Genomic DNA, 12,534 nt, shown 5'->3' with positions numbered 1-12,534 from the left:
CGGCATATGACACGACAACAAAGCCGTACGATCTGATCACCTCGGCCAACGGAGTTACGTAAAGATTAAAGAGCGTCGGGCTCAAAATAGAGCCCTGGGGTACTCCGATCCTTACAGGTCTATTACTGGAAACAATGTTGTCAATCTGAACAGCAGTGACTCGGTCAGTTAAATAGCTTTTCAGCCATTTGAGGGCTTTCCCTCTGACACCAATCTCCCAGAGTCTTAGGTCTAAAATGCTGTGGGAGATGGTGTCACAGGCAGCCGTTAGGTCTAGCAGGACGAGAATAGATAATTGTCCTCTGTCCAGTGCTAGTCTGATGTTATCGGTGACTTCTACCAATGCTGTTTCAGTGCTGTGTGCAGCCCTAAAGCCGGACTGTGATGAGTACAGAAGACCATGATTTTCTAAGTAAGTGACGAGCTGTCTATTGACCAGCGACTTGAGCATCTTCCCAAAGTAAGGGAGGAGCGAGATAGGGCGATAGTTCATTGGAAGATTTGGGTCGGCGGTGTTTTTTTTTTTAGATGGGTCTAACTCTGGCGGCCTTCCATATTTTAGGGACAACAGCTTGTGACAGCGAGTTGTTGAATAGGTCTGTCAGGCGGTCCAGAATTACAGGTGCAATTACTGGAAGGAAACGTGGTAGTATAGGATCCACAGGTGAGCCAGATTTAATTTTATTCATGGCTCTAATCGCATCTTCCAAGTTGCATGGAGAGAATTCTTCCAGAATAGGGATAGAACTAGGAGGAATAAAGGGGTGATTTTGTGATATTAATTAATAACTTCTTGAAGTGGAAAGGAACTGTGAATTATGTTTATTTTGTCATCAAAATATTCCGGGAGAGAGTTCACCCAGTTCTGTGAGATGGAAATCGGTGACTACTGGGGGCGACGTGAACTCTTTTAAGATGTTATAAAGCTCTTTATTAGAATTTGCTGCTTTTTCTATTTGGTTTAGGAGGAACAATTTTTTTGCTTGTCTAATACTTTCCAAGTAGATACGATGGATACTTGTATATTTTTCCCGATCAGTCTGATTCTTATTTCCGTTCCGCGGTCCTACTAGAGAGTTTTAATTTTTTCAGGTGTTCTGTGAACCAGGGTGAGGTTCTAGGTTTGAAATTAAGTTTAGTGAATGAAGCAATTTTATTTAAAGCAGATGTTATGGCTTCCTCAAGAGAAGTTGAAACCAGATCGGGGTTATCTTCTAGGCATATGAGTGGAGAGTTAAAATGAGTAGAAAAGGAGGTAGGAGTGACTTTCCGCCATGACCTTCTCCATTTTGATTAGTTTTTTAGCTCATTTTTAATTTTCTCAGCTGGGATGGTAAATTTCAATAATTCATGGTTTGACCATAATAGTGGGGATGGGGGTTCCACCATAGTACACGACGAGTTTGTAAATATTAAATCCAGTGTGTGCCCTGCAGAGTGGGTGGGGCTATCCACCAGTTGTACAAGTCCGAGAGATCTCATGTTAGTAATAAGCTGATTGGTATCAGGATCGGATAAAATCTGTGCATGGTAATTAAAATCTCCTATTAGGAGAAATAAATCTGAGGCTAGCACATGTGGGGCAATATTATCTAGTAGCTTATATGTAAAGTCTTTTTTTCTTGCCAGGAGGTCTGTATACTAGGGCTCCTCTCCAGGTGCCCTGGAATAAACGTCAATTCTAAAAATAAATATTTCTAATTGATCTGTGCTGACAGAGTCTAAGGTGGTAATGGTCATACTAGGAGTTGTGGCAATTAACAAACCTCCTCCTCTTTTTCCCCTTCTATCTGCCCTGGATATTTTATATTGGGGAGGGAAGGCAACTATCACATCTGTGGAGGAGTGTTCATGCAACCAAGATTGTTATAAAACAGACATCTGTTGACTCCATGTCCATTAGACTCCATATTTCCATGGTATGTTTTGGGATGGAGCGTGCATTAAAATAGATTATTTTATAGGTTTTGATTGCTTAGGGGTTTTAAGATATGTCGGATCACAGGGAGCTTGATGTGAGTAATCGGAGAAAAGTCGTTTTGGTATACAATTTTTTTCATGCTGCTGATAGCTATATTACTCTGAGGAGCTATTTGTTCGGGCAGTTTGCTAAGATGTTTACGTTTTTGGCTAGAATAATATAGCCTTGCCATTTTAAGACTGCTCACCGATGTGTGAAAGAGAAATGCGGGGTGAGAGGGGTTCCTGGCAGCGGTCTGGCGGGGGTCTGGCATGGATGGGCGCAGACGTGCTTGCCTTTGGCGCGCCGCTGCGTTCGCCGCTGCGCGCGTCCGCGCCCTGCACCGCCTTAAATTGACCGGGAGTGAGTGGTGCAGAGGCTGGAGCGCTGACTGCGTTTCCGGGCTAACCGCCGGAAGTGAAGTAAAAGCCTTTTCCGTCCCTCCGCTCAATCGGCACAAGCCGTGGCGGACTGGGGACTAAGGCTGGTTGCTAGGAGACAGGTGAGTGCAACAAATGATCAATACGGATGGCACATTTAAAAATAATTTTTTTTTAAAAAGAACACAAATCAATCATGGAGATTCCGGCAAGTAAAGGTGATTAGTATAAGAACTAGACTGACCCTGTGTACAATGCTTCGTAAGCTTTCCGCTGCGCGTCCGTGCCCTGCACCGCCTTAAATAGACCGGGAGTGAGTGGTGCAGAGGCTGGAGAGCTGACTGCGTTTCCGGGCTAACCGCCGGAAGTGACACTATTGTGTGGATGTGTTAGCTAGACAACAGGCTAATGTGGGCCAAGCAGTGCTTAAAACGCTGTTTCAGACAACTTTCTCAGTTACAGGATAGACACCGCTTAGGGGAGACTGCTGTATAGTCTATGCATTAGCATGTGATCTACATCTCACAAGCCTCAAACTGAAAATGCTACTTACCCAGTATGCATTTGTTCTTGGCATGTAAAGCTGTAGAATCTCATGCGCCCACCCACCTCCCCGGGTACCTGTAGCTGCTGTAGTTCTCTTGATACTATACATACTTACATATGGCCATCTCTATTCTTTACTACTACGCCATTCTCTCACCCTCTGCGGGAAAACAATCTGAAGATGGAGTCAATGACCATGCGCACTATCACAGAAAGGAGTCACCACCTACGTCGTGACTAGGAAGACATCTTCGAAGAAAAACAAAGTACATCCGGACCCTACACTAGATGGCGATCTATGCATTAGCATGAGATTCTACAGCTCTGCATGCCAAGAACAGATGCATACTAGGTAAGTACCATTTTCCTTCTCTCCATAGGAATACATTGACTGTTTTTCCTTGTAAATTGTTTTAAATGTGGCATTGATTTGTATGAAAACCTGAAAAACTACATCTGTGCAAAACTGTTTTTACTTAACTTTTCTCTAGGAAAGGTCCAAGTGTGATATCTAGGCATATCACACAGAGTAGAAAAAATAACTTAAGTAATCTGAAAGGTAATTGAAAAGTAATCTTGACATTTTAACTTACCTGTATTTCATTCAATTGCATTTGAACCTGCATTCAATTGTAAATCACTGCATAACATTTTACACAGCATTTATTTCACTTACCTGTGACTTGGTTCTAGAAATAAAATAACTTATTATTTATTACAAACAAAATTGGTCTGAGCTCAGTCTTTGAGTGTGTGACATTATTTGCTGATTGAGTGTGTACAATAAATGCTGAACACTACCCTCTGATAACGCCTTACTGCTTGCCCACACTACCATAAATAGAGAGTAAGGCGCTATCTACTTTTACCTCTGCCTACCTTTCCACTGGACTCTGTGCACACTGTACCTCATTTTGGTATAGTTTACACAGAGCCAGCTTCCTACATTCAGTCATAATCATTTGCCAGTCATTCTCCAAAAAACCCCTGTCTCCCCACCCACTCATTAATAATTCACCGACCAACATTAGAATCGGAGTATTCATCCATTTATTTGGGCAGCCCCTGCTTAGACCACTTTCTCTCTCTGCCAGCATGCATCAATTCATGTCTTGCTTCCAATCATTTACTTGTAGTGCTAGTTCAACCCTCCACATCCGCGGATTGTTGTGCTTGGCCACCATTATTCTCATTGTCATCCATATCGGATCCATATGAGTGAAGTCTGTTCTTTCCCTGAGAATCAAGAGGCTCCACTTCGCTGAATCCTTCATCTGACTTCCACAAATGTTATTTAAACACGCTACCACTGATTCCCAGTAGCGCTGAACTCCTGGACAACTCCCTAACATGTAGAAAAACGTCCCTACGTGGCCACAGTGCCTGGCGCAGAGCCCGGTTGTTGCTCTGCCCACCTGTATGCTACTAGTGCATGCACAGTAACAAGGGTGTAAAATATTTAGTTTCACTCAACAGAACCTGGTCCTTATAGCCATCACCCTAGGGGATGCCAAATCATCAGGCCATTCGTCATCCTCCAGGTCCTCATGGTCTCAGACCCAGGGCTCCGGTAGACTGGCCAGTGTATTAGGTGACTTATTGATCAGTTTCTTATAGGTGCAGGAGATAGCTTTTTTTGTGAATGTGATAATCTAATAGCATATCTTTGAGTAGCAGAGGGTTGGAGTGCTCCTTGCCCTTCCGTAACGCCCTCTGTAGTGCATGTTGTATTTGCAAATATTGGTAGGTTTCACCGGGTACTAGCTGATATTCTCTTTGTAGGTCAGCGAACAGGATCACCCCTCTCTGCCTCCACAGGTCTCCCACCCTGGATAGCCCAATCAGGTCCCATTTATCAAAGCCTTTCTGTGTAGCCAGTATGCCCAGCTGTGCAGCGTCCCACAAAGGAGTTGCCCTTGTAATCTTGACCCACCAGCACAAAGCGCTCAGTATTGTGTGCCAAAAGGTAAGTGTGACTGCAGTGGGTGTCGGGAAGGACGTGTTACGTGCCCCCCCATAAATGGCCCTGAGGTAACCTCATGGTTACGTGATCAATCTATCCAGTTGATAGGCTGGTTTCTCCACGGTGAGGTCAACCCATTGGTTGATAGTGACGAGCTGTGCCACCCAGTAATATATTTGTATGTCGGGCAGGGCGATCCCGCCGTCGTACCAGCCCCTTGTCAGTTTTTCAAACGCTATCCTTGCTGGGCCCCAATCCCAGAGTAGTGTATGTGTATCACTTCCAATCGCCTAACAATTGGATGTCAAGACTGGGTAGGGTGTTTTCTGGCTCCCGGATAGAAAACAGGGTGGTGCCATCATTTTAACTAAGGTTGCTTTCCCCAGTAGCGACAGTGGAAGGGTTATCCAATGCTGGATATCTTTCCGAGCAAGTGGCGGCTCTAAATTGAGTGTGAAATGTGCCTGGATCTCTAGTAATTCAGATACATAGGTAGCGGAACCTGTCAGTGGCAATGCGAGCTGCACAGTCGTTAGGTAATTTTGGTGTGAGGTCATGTAGGAGATGAATCGGGGATTTATTCCAGTTCAAGGTGTAGCCTGAATAGTGACGGAACAAAGTGAATATGTGCAATATTCTAATTCGTGTATAGACCATATCAGAGACATACAGTAAAATGTCTGTGTATAGAGATCCTGTCTTCCCTGTCCTCAGTTCACCTTAGTCTTCTGATCAGGGGTTGGTCCTAATCTAGGCTGCCAAGGGCTCTAGGACCAGGGCAAAGATCAGGGGGAAGAGTGGGCATTCCTGTCCTGTGCCTCGTTGGAGTCTGAACAACAAGGATGGGCCACTGTTCGCCGTTACTTGGTAAGGGGATCAATGTGAAGGAGCTGTGTCATGTAATGTCATGTCACGAAATGCGGGCACAAAGTCCAGTTTGAAAAGTACCTCAAAAATGAAAGGCCACTCACTTGTGTCAAAAGCCACACATGCGTCTAGTGAGAGCACAAGGTCATCTCCATTGATCTTGTCTACGTGACCTACAACGCTGTGCATGTGCCGCAAATTGAGAGAGTTGTTTCATCCCTCAATAAAGCTGGATTGGTCCAGATGAATCAGTGTCCAGATCGCTTGAATTAGTCAAGCTGCAAGTAGTTTTGCTAGTATTTTGACCTCCACGTTTAACAGCGAAATAGGCCGATATGAGGTCCAATCGTCTGGCGATTTGCCATTATTATGTATGACAACTATAGTTTGCCATCCTTTGGTCTCTGGGAAAGAGGTCTAGTCTAGCCCTTCTATGAACATATGTATGAGGTGGGGAGCAACTTTTGAGGCTGAGAGTTTGTAGAGTTAAGTGGGTAGGCCATTAGGGCACATGGCTTTGCAAGTCTCGGATTGCTTGTATTATATCTGCTTCTGTGAGTTCTTGTTCTAGGAGCTCCCTGTCTGAGTGCAAGAGACTGAGGAGTGGAATGTCTGTCAGTAGTTCGCGGGATTTCTCAGCTGTGGCAGTGTGCGCTAGGGTGTAAAGGTGTTTGTAGTAAGCAACAAAGTCACTAGCAAATCCGTGTCTGTTCCTAACCCGCTCTACCCTTTCCCGCAGTACTTCAAGTACCCATCGATTTGCTCTCTCCCTTCCGTCAAGCCAGGCTAAGAGCTTCCTGGCACTATCCTCCACCTTGTATAGGCAATGTTATAATTTGTGGTGATTGGCCTTAGCATCTTCTGTTGCAGTGTTACTGTCCTCCTTTTGTTTCAGATTCAAGGTGTGGTGTGGGCCATCTTGTTCTGCGTCAGTGAGCTGGGTCTCCGATTCTAGGATCTCTCGTTCAAGTGTCTCTAGACGGGCATGTTTTCCTTTTGTGCCCCATTGTTAATGATAGACCTTGACCCCTTATAACTTGTTTATATGCCTCCCACAGGGACTGTGCTGAATCCACTGATCCTTCATTTTCGTCAGAGTATTTTTTCAGTGCCTTCCTGAAGGCTCTCAAGAATGCACAACATTTTTTAGGTATCAAGAACTGAGCACAATGTGTCGAAGTCTGTCCCGGACAGGCAGGCCATAGACTACTCAGACTGGAGAATGGTCAGAAATGCCCCAGGGAGGTGGCAAACCTCTCTGAAATGAGGGAGTTGGTGAGATATGGTGAAAATGTAATCTATACGCGAGAAGCTACTGTGGACTCATACATGATACGTGTATTGGTGTAGTGTGGGATTGTATGTGCTCCACTTATCAGCAAGACCCAGGGCCACTAAGATATCGGCTTACAGTCGACGGAAGGACCTGGTCTGTCTACAAGCCAAAGGTCATTGGTATCACATAGGGCAGTGTTAAAATCCCCCCCGCCTTTAACAATTCAATGTCAGTAAGGCAGAGGAGGAGTGGGATGAGATAAGTGAAAGCCACGTTGTGGAGTCTTGTGTGAATGTACACTGAAATTACTTTGTGTCTGGCCCTCCCATTTTCCTGAGAGTGCTACAAATCGCCCTTGTGTGTCAGACCATGTGTTTTGTATGGTGGATGGTAGTGACTTGCGTACTAGGGTACCAACTCCTCTTGAGCCTGTGGTGTAACCCGTGTGGACCACTATTTTATATCTGTCTGTCATGCGCATGATAAGTGTTCCCCTTAAGGTGAGTCTCCTGGAATAGGACCATGTCCGGAGAGTGTCTCTTGACATATTGCATCACTTCTCCTCTCTTTATCTCATCTCCCAGCTCATTGCCATTCCAGGACATCACTTTGAAGTTAGAGGCTGCTAATGTGTCGGCCATGAATATATTGTAGTAAAGGGCAGTAAGTAGAATCGGATCCTGAGCTCCTCTCCGGAGCTGCTGGTGTTACAATAGGACAATCAAATGGACTGTGAAACCGCTGTCTTGGTTGTAAGTTCCTATGAATATTCACCAAGACGCCTCCGAGCATAAGAGTGCTCTATAAAACCTTAATTCAAATCAAATCAAAGTGGGGTGAGGTCAGACCCCTATCCAATGGTGGGATGGACCAAATGTCAGGATGAGAGTGTGAAATGATGGTGCAAATGCTGTGTCAATGCTAGAATATTACAGTCATACAATTGAAACATAAGTGTAACAAAAAATGTCAACCGAAAACCCAATTCTGACCCCCCTTTCTACCTCCCTGCATGGTGGACTTGAAACACTGCAGATGTATGTATGTATGTATGTGTTTTTTGTAAAGCGCACTGCTGCCGAGGCGTCGTGGCGCTGTAGACCACTGGGGAACCCGTCCTGGCTATCCCTGTGAGATGGTCCCTCCTGGGTATCTCCAAGGTAAAACCAGGCATCCCCGGCGAATGTGGGGGGCCGTTGTGGAGATGAGGCAAGCTAATGCCCAGAGTTGCCGAGTGTGATCCCTGGTTAGAGTGGGCACCGAGGCGAGAATTATCGAGTCCGCTTGCCCTGGCCCACGACCCTGCCGCGTCGGGAATTGAACCCTGGTCCCGGGCCGTCCTCTGCTTCCGGGTCTGCCGCCTCTAACCAGTGAGCCACACTACTCCACAGATCGACTGTCATCACAAAACATAATACAAACTTTGGGAGGCTGAGGTTGTTGCCAAGTGGTCACCTATCCACCCCACTGCCACTAAAAAGGAAACAGATGTTACTAAAATGATTCACCAACATGTAAAGTTTCCTTGTCTCAAGTCAATGTGGCTGCAAGAGTAAAGATCTGAGTGCAAACGCCCACACCGGCATGTCCTCAGTATGATACAGTACCAGTGTCAGATCCGTGGGCTACTCTGTCGCTACTTCCTAGACCCAGCTGGAAGCTTGTGGAGCCGCTAGTCAAGATGGTAAGTGGCGTGCGGAGATCTGTCGCTTTCACTGGTCTCCTGATTCTTGTGTTCTATCCAGGGTAGTGGAGCCGCATCGTTGTCGTACTGGTTTAGATAGAGGTCCAGCACCTCCTACCACCCTCCCTCCATTCATTCAACCAATCCAAAACCTCATTAGGTGGTGTAAAGTACCAGGTCTTTCCATCTGCTACCACTCTGTTTCGCAGGGAAGCTCATAGAGTGTTATTTCATGTCTCTTAGGGCCCGTTTGACCTCAAGTAAGCTGCTGCGTAACCTTCTTGACATGCAAGTTGAAGTCTGGGGAAAAACGCGAGTGACGTTTTCGTATTGGGCTGGTGGTGCATTGCGAGCAGTCTGTAGTATGACGTCGTCATTGCGATAGTTGAAGATGTGAGCTATTATTGGGTGAGGAGGCGCACCTGGCTTCGATGGGGTACTTGTGACACGATGGGCTCGTTCAAAAGAAAGATATTTGAAGAAGCCATGCCGTTCTGCCTCCCCCACCCTGTTGGCCTCCAATGCCTACCTGATAAGATGCTGCTGCGGGGGCTTTCCAGTGGTTCGCATGGGTTCCCCAAAGCCACTGACCGCCAGTCGTCTTGCGCTCCTGTGTGTCGCCTCAAGCCTTGTGTCGCCACTCAAGGCCGCGACTTCAGCTCGCTTCACAGGCCTCACCCCTTTGGCAAAGACCGGATCAGCTAGGCATCACCATTTTTATATTTTTGGCACCACCTTGATGGGTAGAGATGAAACAGCAGGCTATGTCATCACGTCGACGGATTATGTAGTGCATATCGATGGATCAGGTCAGCAGGTGACAGGAGCTGCTTCAGAAAGCAGCCATCTCACTCGGTGGTTGACTACGCTCCCTACCATGGTATTCTTGGTAAACATCCCCTTAACCGATGTATATAAGGCAGCAACATGGTCAACGCAACACACATTCAGAAAGCATTACTGCGTGGGCATATTAGTGCCACAGCAAGCTATGGTTGGCCAAATATCTGCCTCATCTGCCCGCTTGCCACCCCTGGGAGGACACTGCTTTACAAAGCATGTGTATCTACAGCCAGTCATGCAATGAACAGAAAATGTTGCGTACTCGTTAAAAGCATCTGTTTGTAGCGTGTAGTTCTGTAGATTCACATGCACCCACCTTCCTCCCTGGAAGTGGGCACTGATTGTATATGTTTCCTTGCAGTAGCTATAATCCACAAGACACATATACTCGATACACTCTATTTCATGTTCACCTTCCCTCGCTGCATGGAAAGCAATCTAAAGGTGGTGTTTGTGCACAATTAACATTGTCAACTAGCGGTGATGTCACTCCACATCCCATGACTTGGACCTTCTTGAAAGGACAACAACTTCTAATGTCCAGACCAAATACTAATTGGTGTGAGTATGCAACGCATGTGTATCTACAGCACTGCGCGCTATGAATAGATGCTTACACGGTAAGTGACATTCCCTCTTACCCATTGCAATGGTTAATTATCAAGTTATCCTCCACCTAAACATAACTGTAGAATGTTTCCTCATTGTGCCGCCCTGTTCAAAAATTCTTAATTTGAGGGAGTTGCTAATTCTGTCAACTAGAATTTAAGGTAAGCGTACTTTCAGTTGATGAGCTTAAGTCAAATAATCAGCCTTTCTCATCCTGGTACCCCATCTATTATCCCCATTCTACAAAATGTTCCTCTGGTCTTCTATACTGCAGCATTTGCATGCTCTTTTCACTGGAACGCACTTTGGTGAAAGGTCTAAACTCCTTTGTTTTTCTACCAAAATATTCTGTAAGTATAAGCCATCAGAAATGTCTCAGGCACAGTTTACGTTACCCCTGTAGAATGTTTATATTTGTCATCGAAATAATAAAGGCATTACACAACTTTCAGTGCTGGTCATTAAAACAGACTCTTGCCATTTGCAGGTCTCTCAGCAGTCGTCAGGAGAGGATATGGAGATCTCAGATGATGAAGCAGAAGATCCAGCTCACTCAGGACAGCAGCACTTTCCTGTTCTCCCTTCAGCAATGGGACACCTTTCCCTTGGTGTTTCAGGTTTTGCACATCCGCCTCTCCCACATGCTGGCACGCTCCCTCAAACTGGCTACCAACTTCAGTCCCCTACCGCCATCCCCCAACCTGTACCCGTCCTCAGCAGAGCTGAGGGTGTGCCTCAACAGCAGATTCAGGATTTTCCCCAACCCGGCCTTCATGTCCAACATAACCCAGACGACTATCCCCAAGCTCCTCCACCTCACATTTATGACTATGTAAACTCTATGGAGTTGATGAACCGCTTGGGCAATCAATGGGGAGGCATGCCAATGTCATTCCAAATGCAGACGCAGATGCTGAGTCGTCTCCACCAGCAGCGGCAAAACAAAGGGCAGAGCTCCTTTGAGGAACCTTTTCATGGTTTTTCCCAACCCCAGGATTCCTCGTTTGGGACACAGCCTCCTTATGGCCATTACCCCATGGAGCAGGACAGCCAGCACTTTGACAATGAACATCTCTTCATGGCACAGCAGCTTCAACAGCAGCTACACCAGGACGATGATGTTGACCATAGGCTTTATGACTACCGGACGTTGCAGTGGCAATACCAGGAGGAGGAGAAAGACCCACATGCTGCCACAGTGGATAGTGTGCTTGCCACTCTCGTCCAGGAAATGAAGAACATTATGCAACGTGACCTGAATCGTAAGATGGTGGAGAATGTGGCCTTTAGCACTTTTGATGAGTGGTGGGAGCTTAAGGAGCAGAAAGCCAAGGTATGTGGTCCTCAGCAGGTCTCTCATCTCCTGTGTAACTGCTAATCACAGTGCTTGGCAAGTTTGTTGCATTTAAATATATTACTGTGTAAGTAACCCCAGCATGTAATGAATGTGTGGTATTCTTGTGTCTCATCGCCTTTCTTTGTATATATGAGGTAACTTCCTACTGTCATAAATCCTGAGGTGCCTTATATGATCTTCCCATATTACGTCAAGTGGTGTTATGCAACTCCGCTAAATTGCTGTACAGTGCAGCCTGGCGCTGGTGACATGATGCTACTTTGAAAAATGTTGCTTCCAGTTTGGCTGTTTGGTTGGCTGTTCATATAAGGAATCTGCAGAAGCTTCCACATCGGAAAAATGTTTTGCTGATGGTAAGTAGCTTGAAGTAGATTATTTGAAAACCTAATTCATGTAGCGCTATTTTTTTTGCTTCTGACTCTTTGTACAAAGTACTTGGGGACTTCTCAAGAAGTGTGTGATTTACACCTCTCTGTTACCTAAAAATCTGCAGGCATGTTTTTACCACCATAATTTGGTTTTTTATTGATTATTTTACATCCTCATATAAGCAGATGATACTTTTCATAAGCTACTAGTCTGAGTATAAAAATTAAGGCATAAAATCTCCTCTTCTGTATTATCTAATCATAGTACAGAACTTGTTGGTCTCCCTTCTTTGCTCTAACTGACGCTCCTCTGGAATCATTTCTTCCATTTCCCCCATTTATATATGCCAGAAGAAGATAAAGGGGGAATCTACTGGAGAAGAATTGGGGCGGATGAGAGATTAAGGCCGTAAAGATAGGGGGGGAGGCAAGACACAGATAATTCTTATCTTGTCTGGGGAAGCAGGATATTTGGGATATTGGTCCCTAGTTTTATCTTTGCTTCATTCTTAGAAGTATTACTCTCATTTAATTCCACAATGGCAAAATACGTAATTCTTAGCTTTGATTCATAACTGATAGTGTTATTTCAATTTCCATACCTGACATGATAAACCTAGATGCTTGCAAAGAGCAAATCATACTGTATTTGCTTCCAATGCAGGTAATCAGTCCCAGTTA

At 45.4% G+C, this 12,534-nt stretch overlaps 1 protein-coding gene across 4 annotated transcripts in view; it reads left to right on the top strand.

Annotated features, from left to right (window-relative positions):
• SETD1A (SET domain containing 1A, histone lysine methyltransferase) overlaps window positions 1–12,534 on the top strand; it is a 1,055,844-nt gene that overhangs the window by 462,073 nt on the left and 581,237 nt on the right. For all 4 annotated transcript variants that reach the window (XM_085618738.1, XM_085618739.1, XM_085618737.1 and 1 more), the window contains exon 9: window positions 10,616–11,461. In XM_085618738.1, coding sequence (XP_085474864.1) covers window positions 10,616–11,461 — 846 coding nt within the window. The remainder of the gene's footprint in view (window positions 1–10,615; window positions 11,462–12,534) is intronic.

The sequence above is a fragment of the Triturus cristatus genome, chromosome 7 (genome assembly GCF_964204655.1).
Source record: "Triturus cristatus chromosome 7, aTriCri1.1, whole genome shotgun sequence".
Lineage (NCBI taxonomy): Eukaryota > Metazoa > Chordata > Amphibia > Caudata > Salamandridae > Triturus > Triturus cristatus.
The sequence above is the reverse complement of the archived record's forward strand: the minus strand, read 5'-3'. Positions and strand labels throughout refer to the sequence as shown.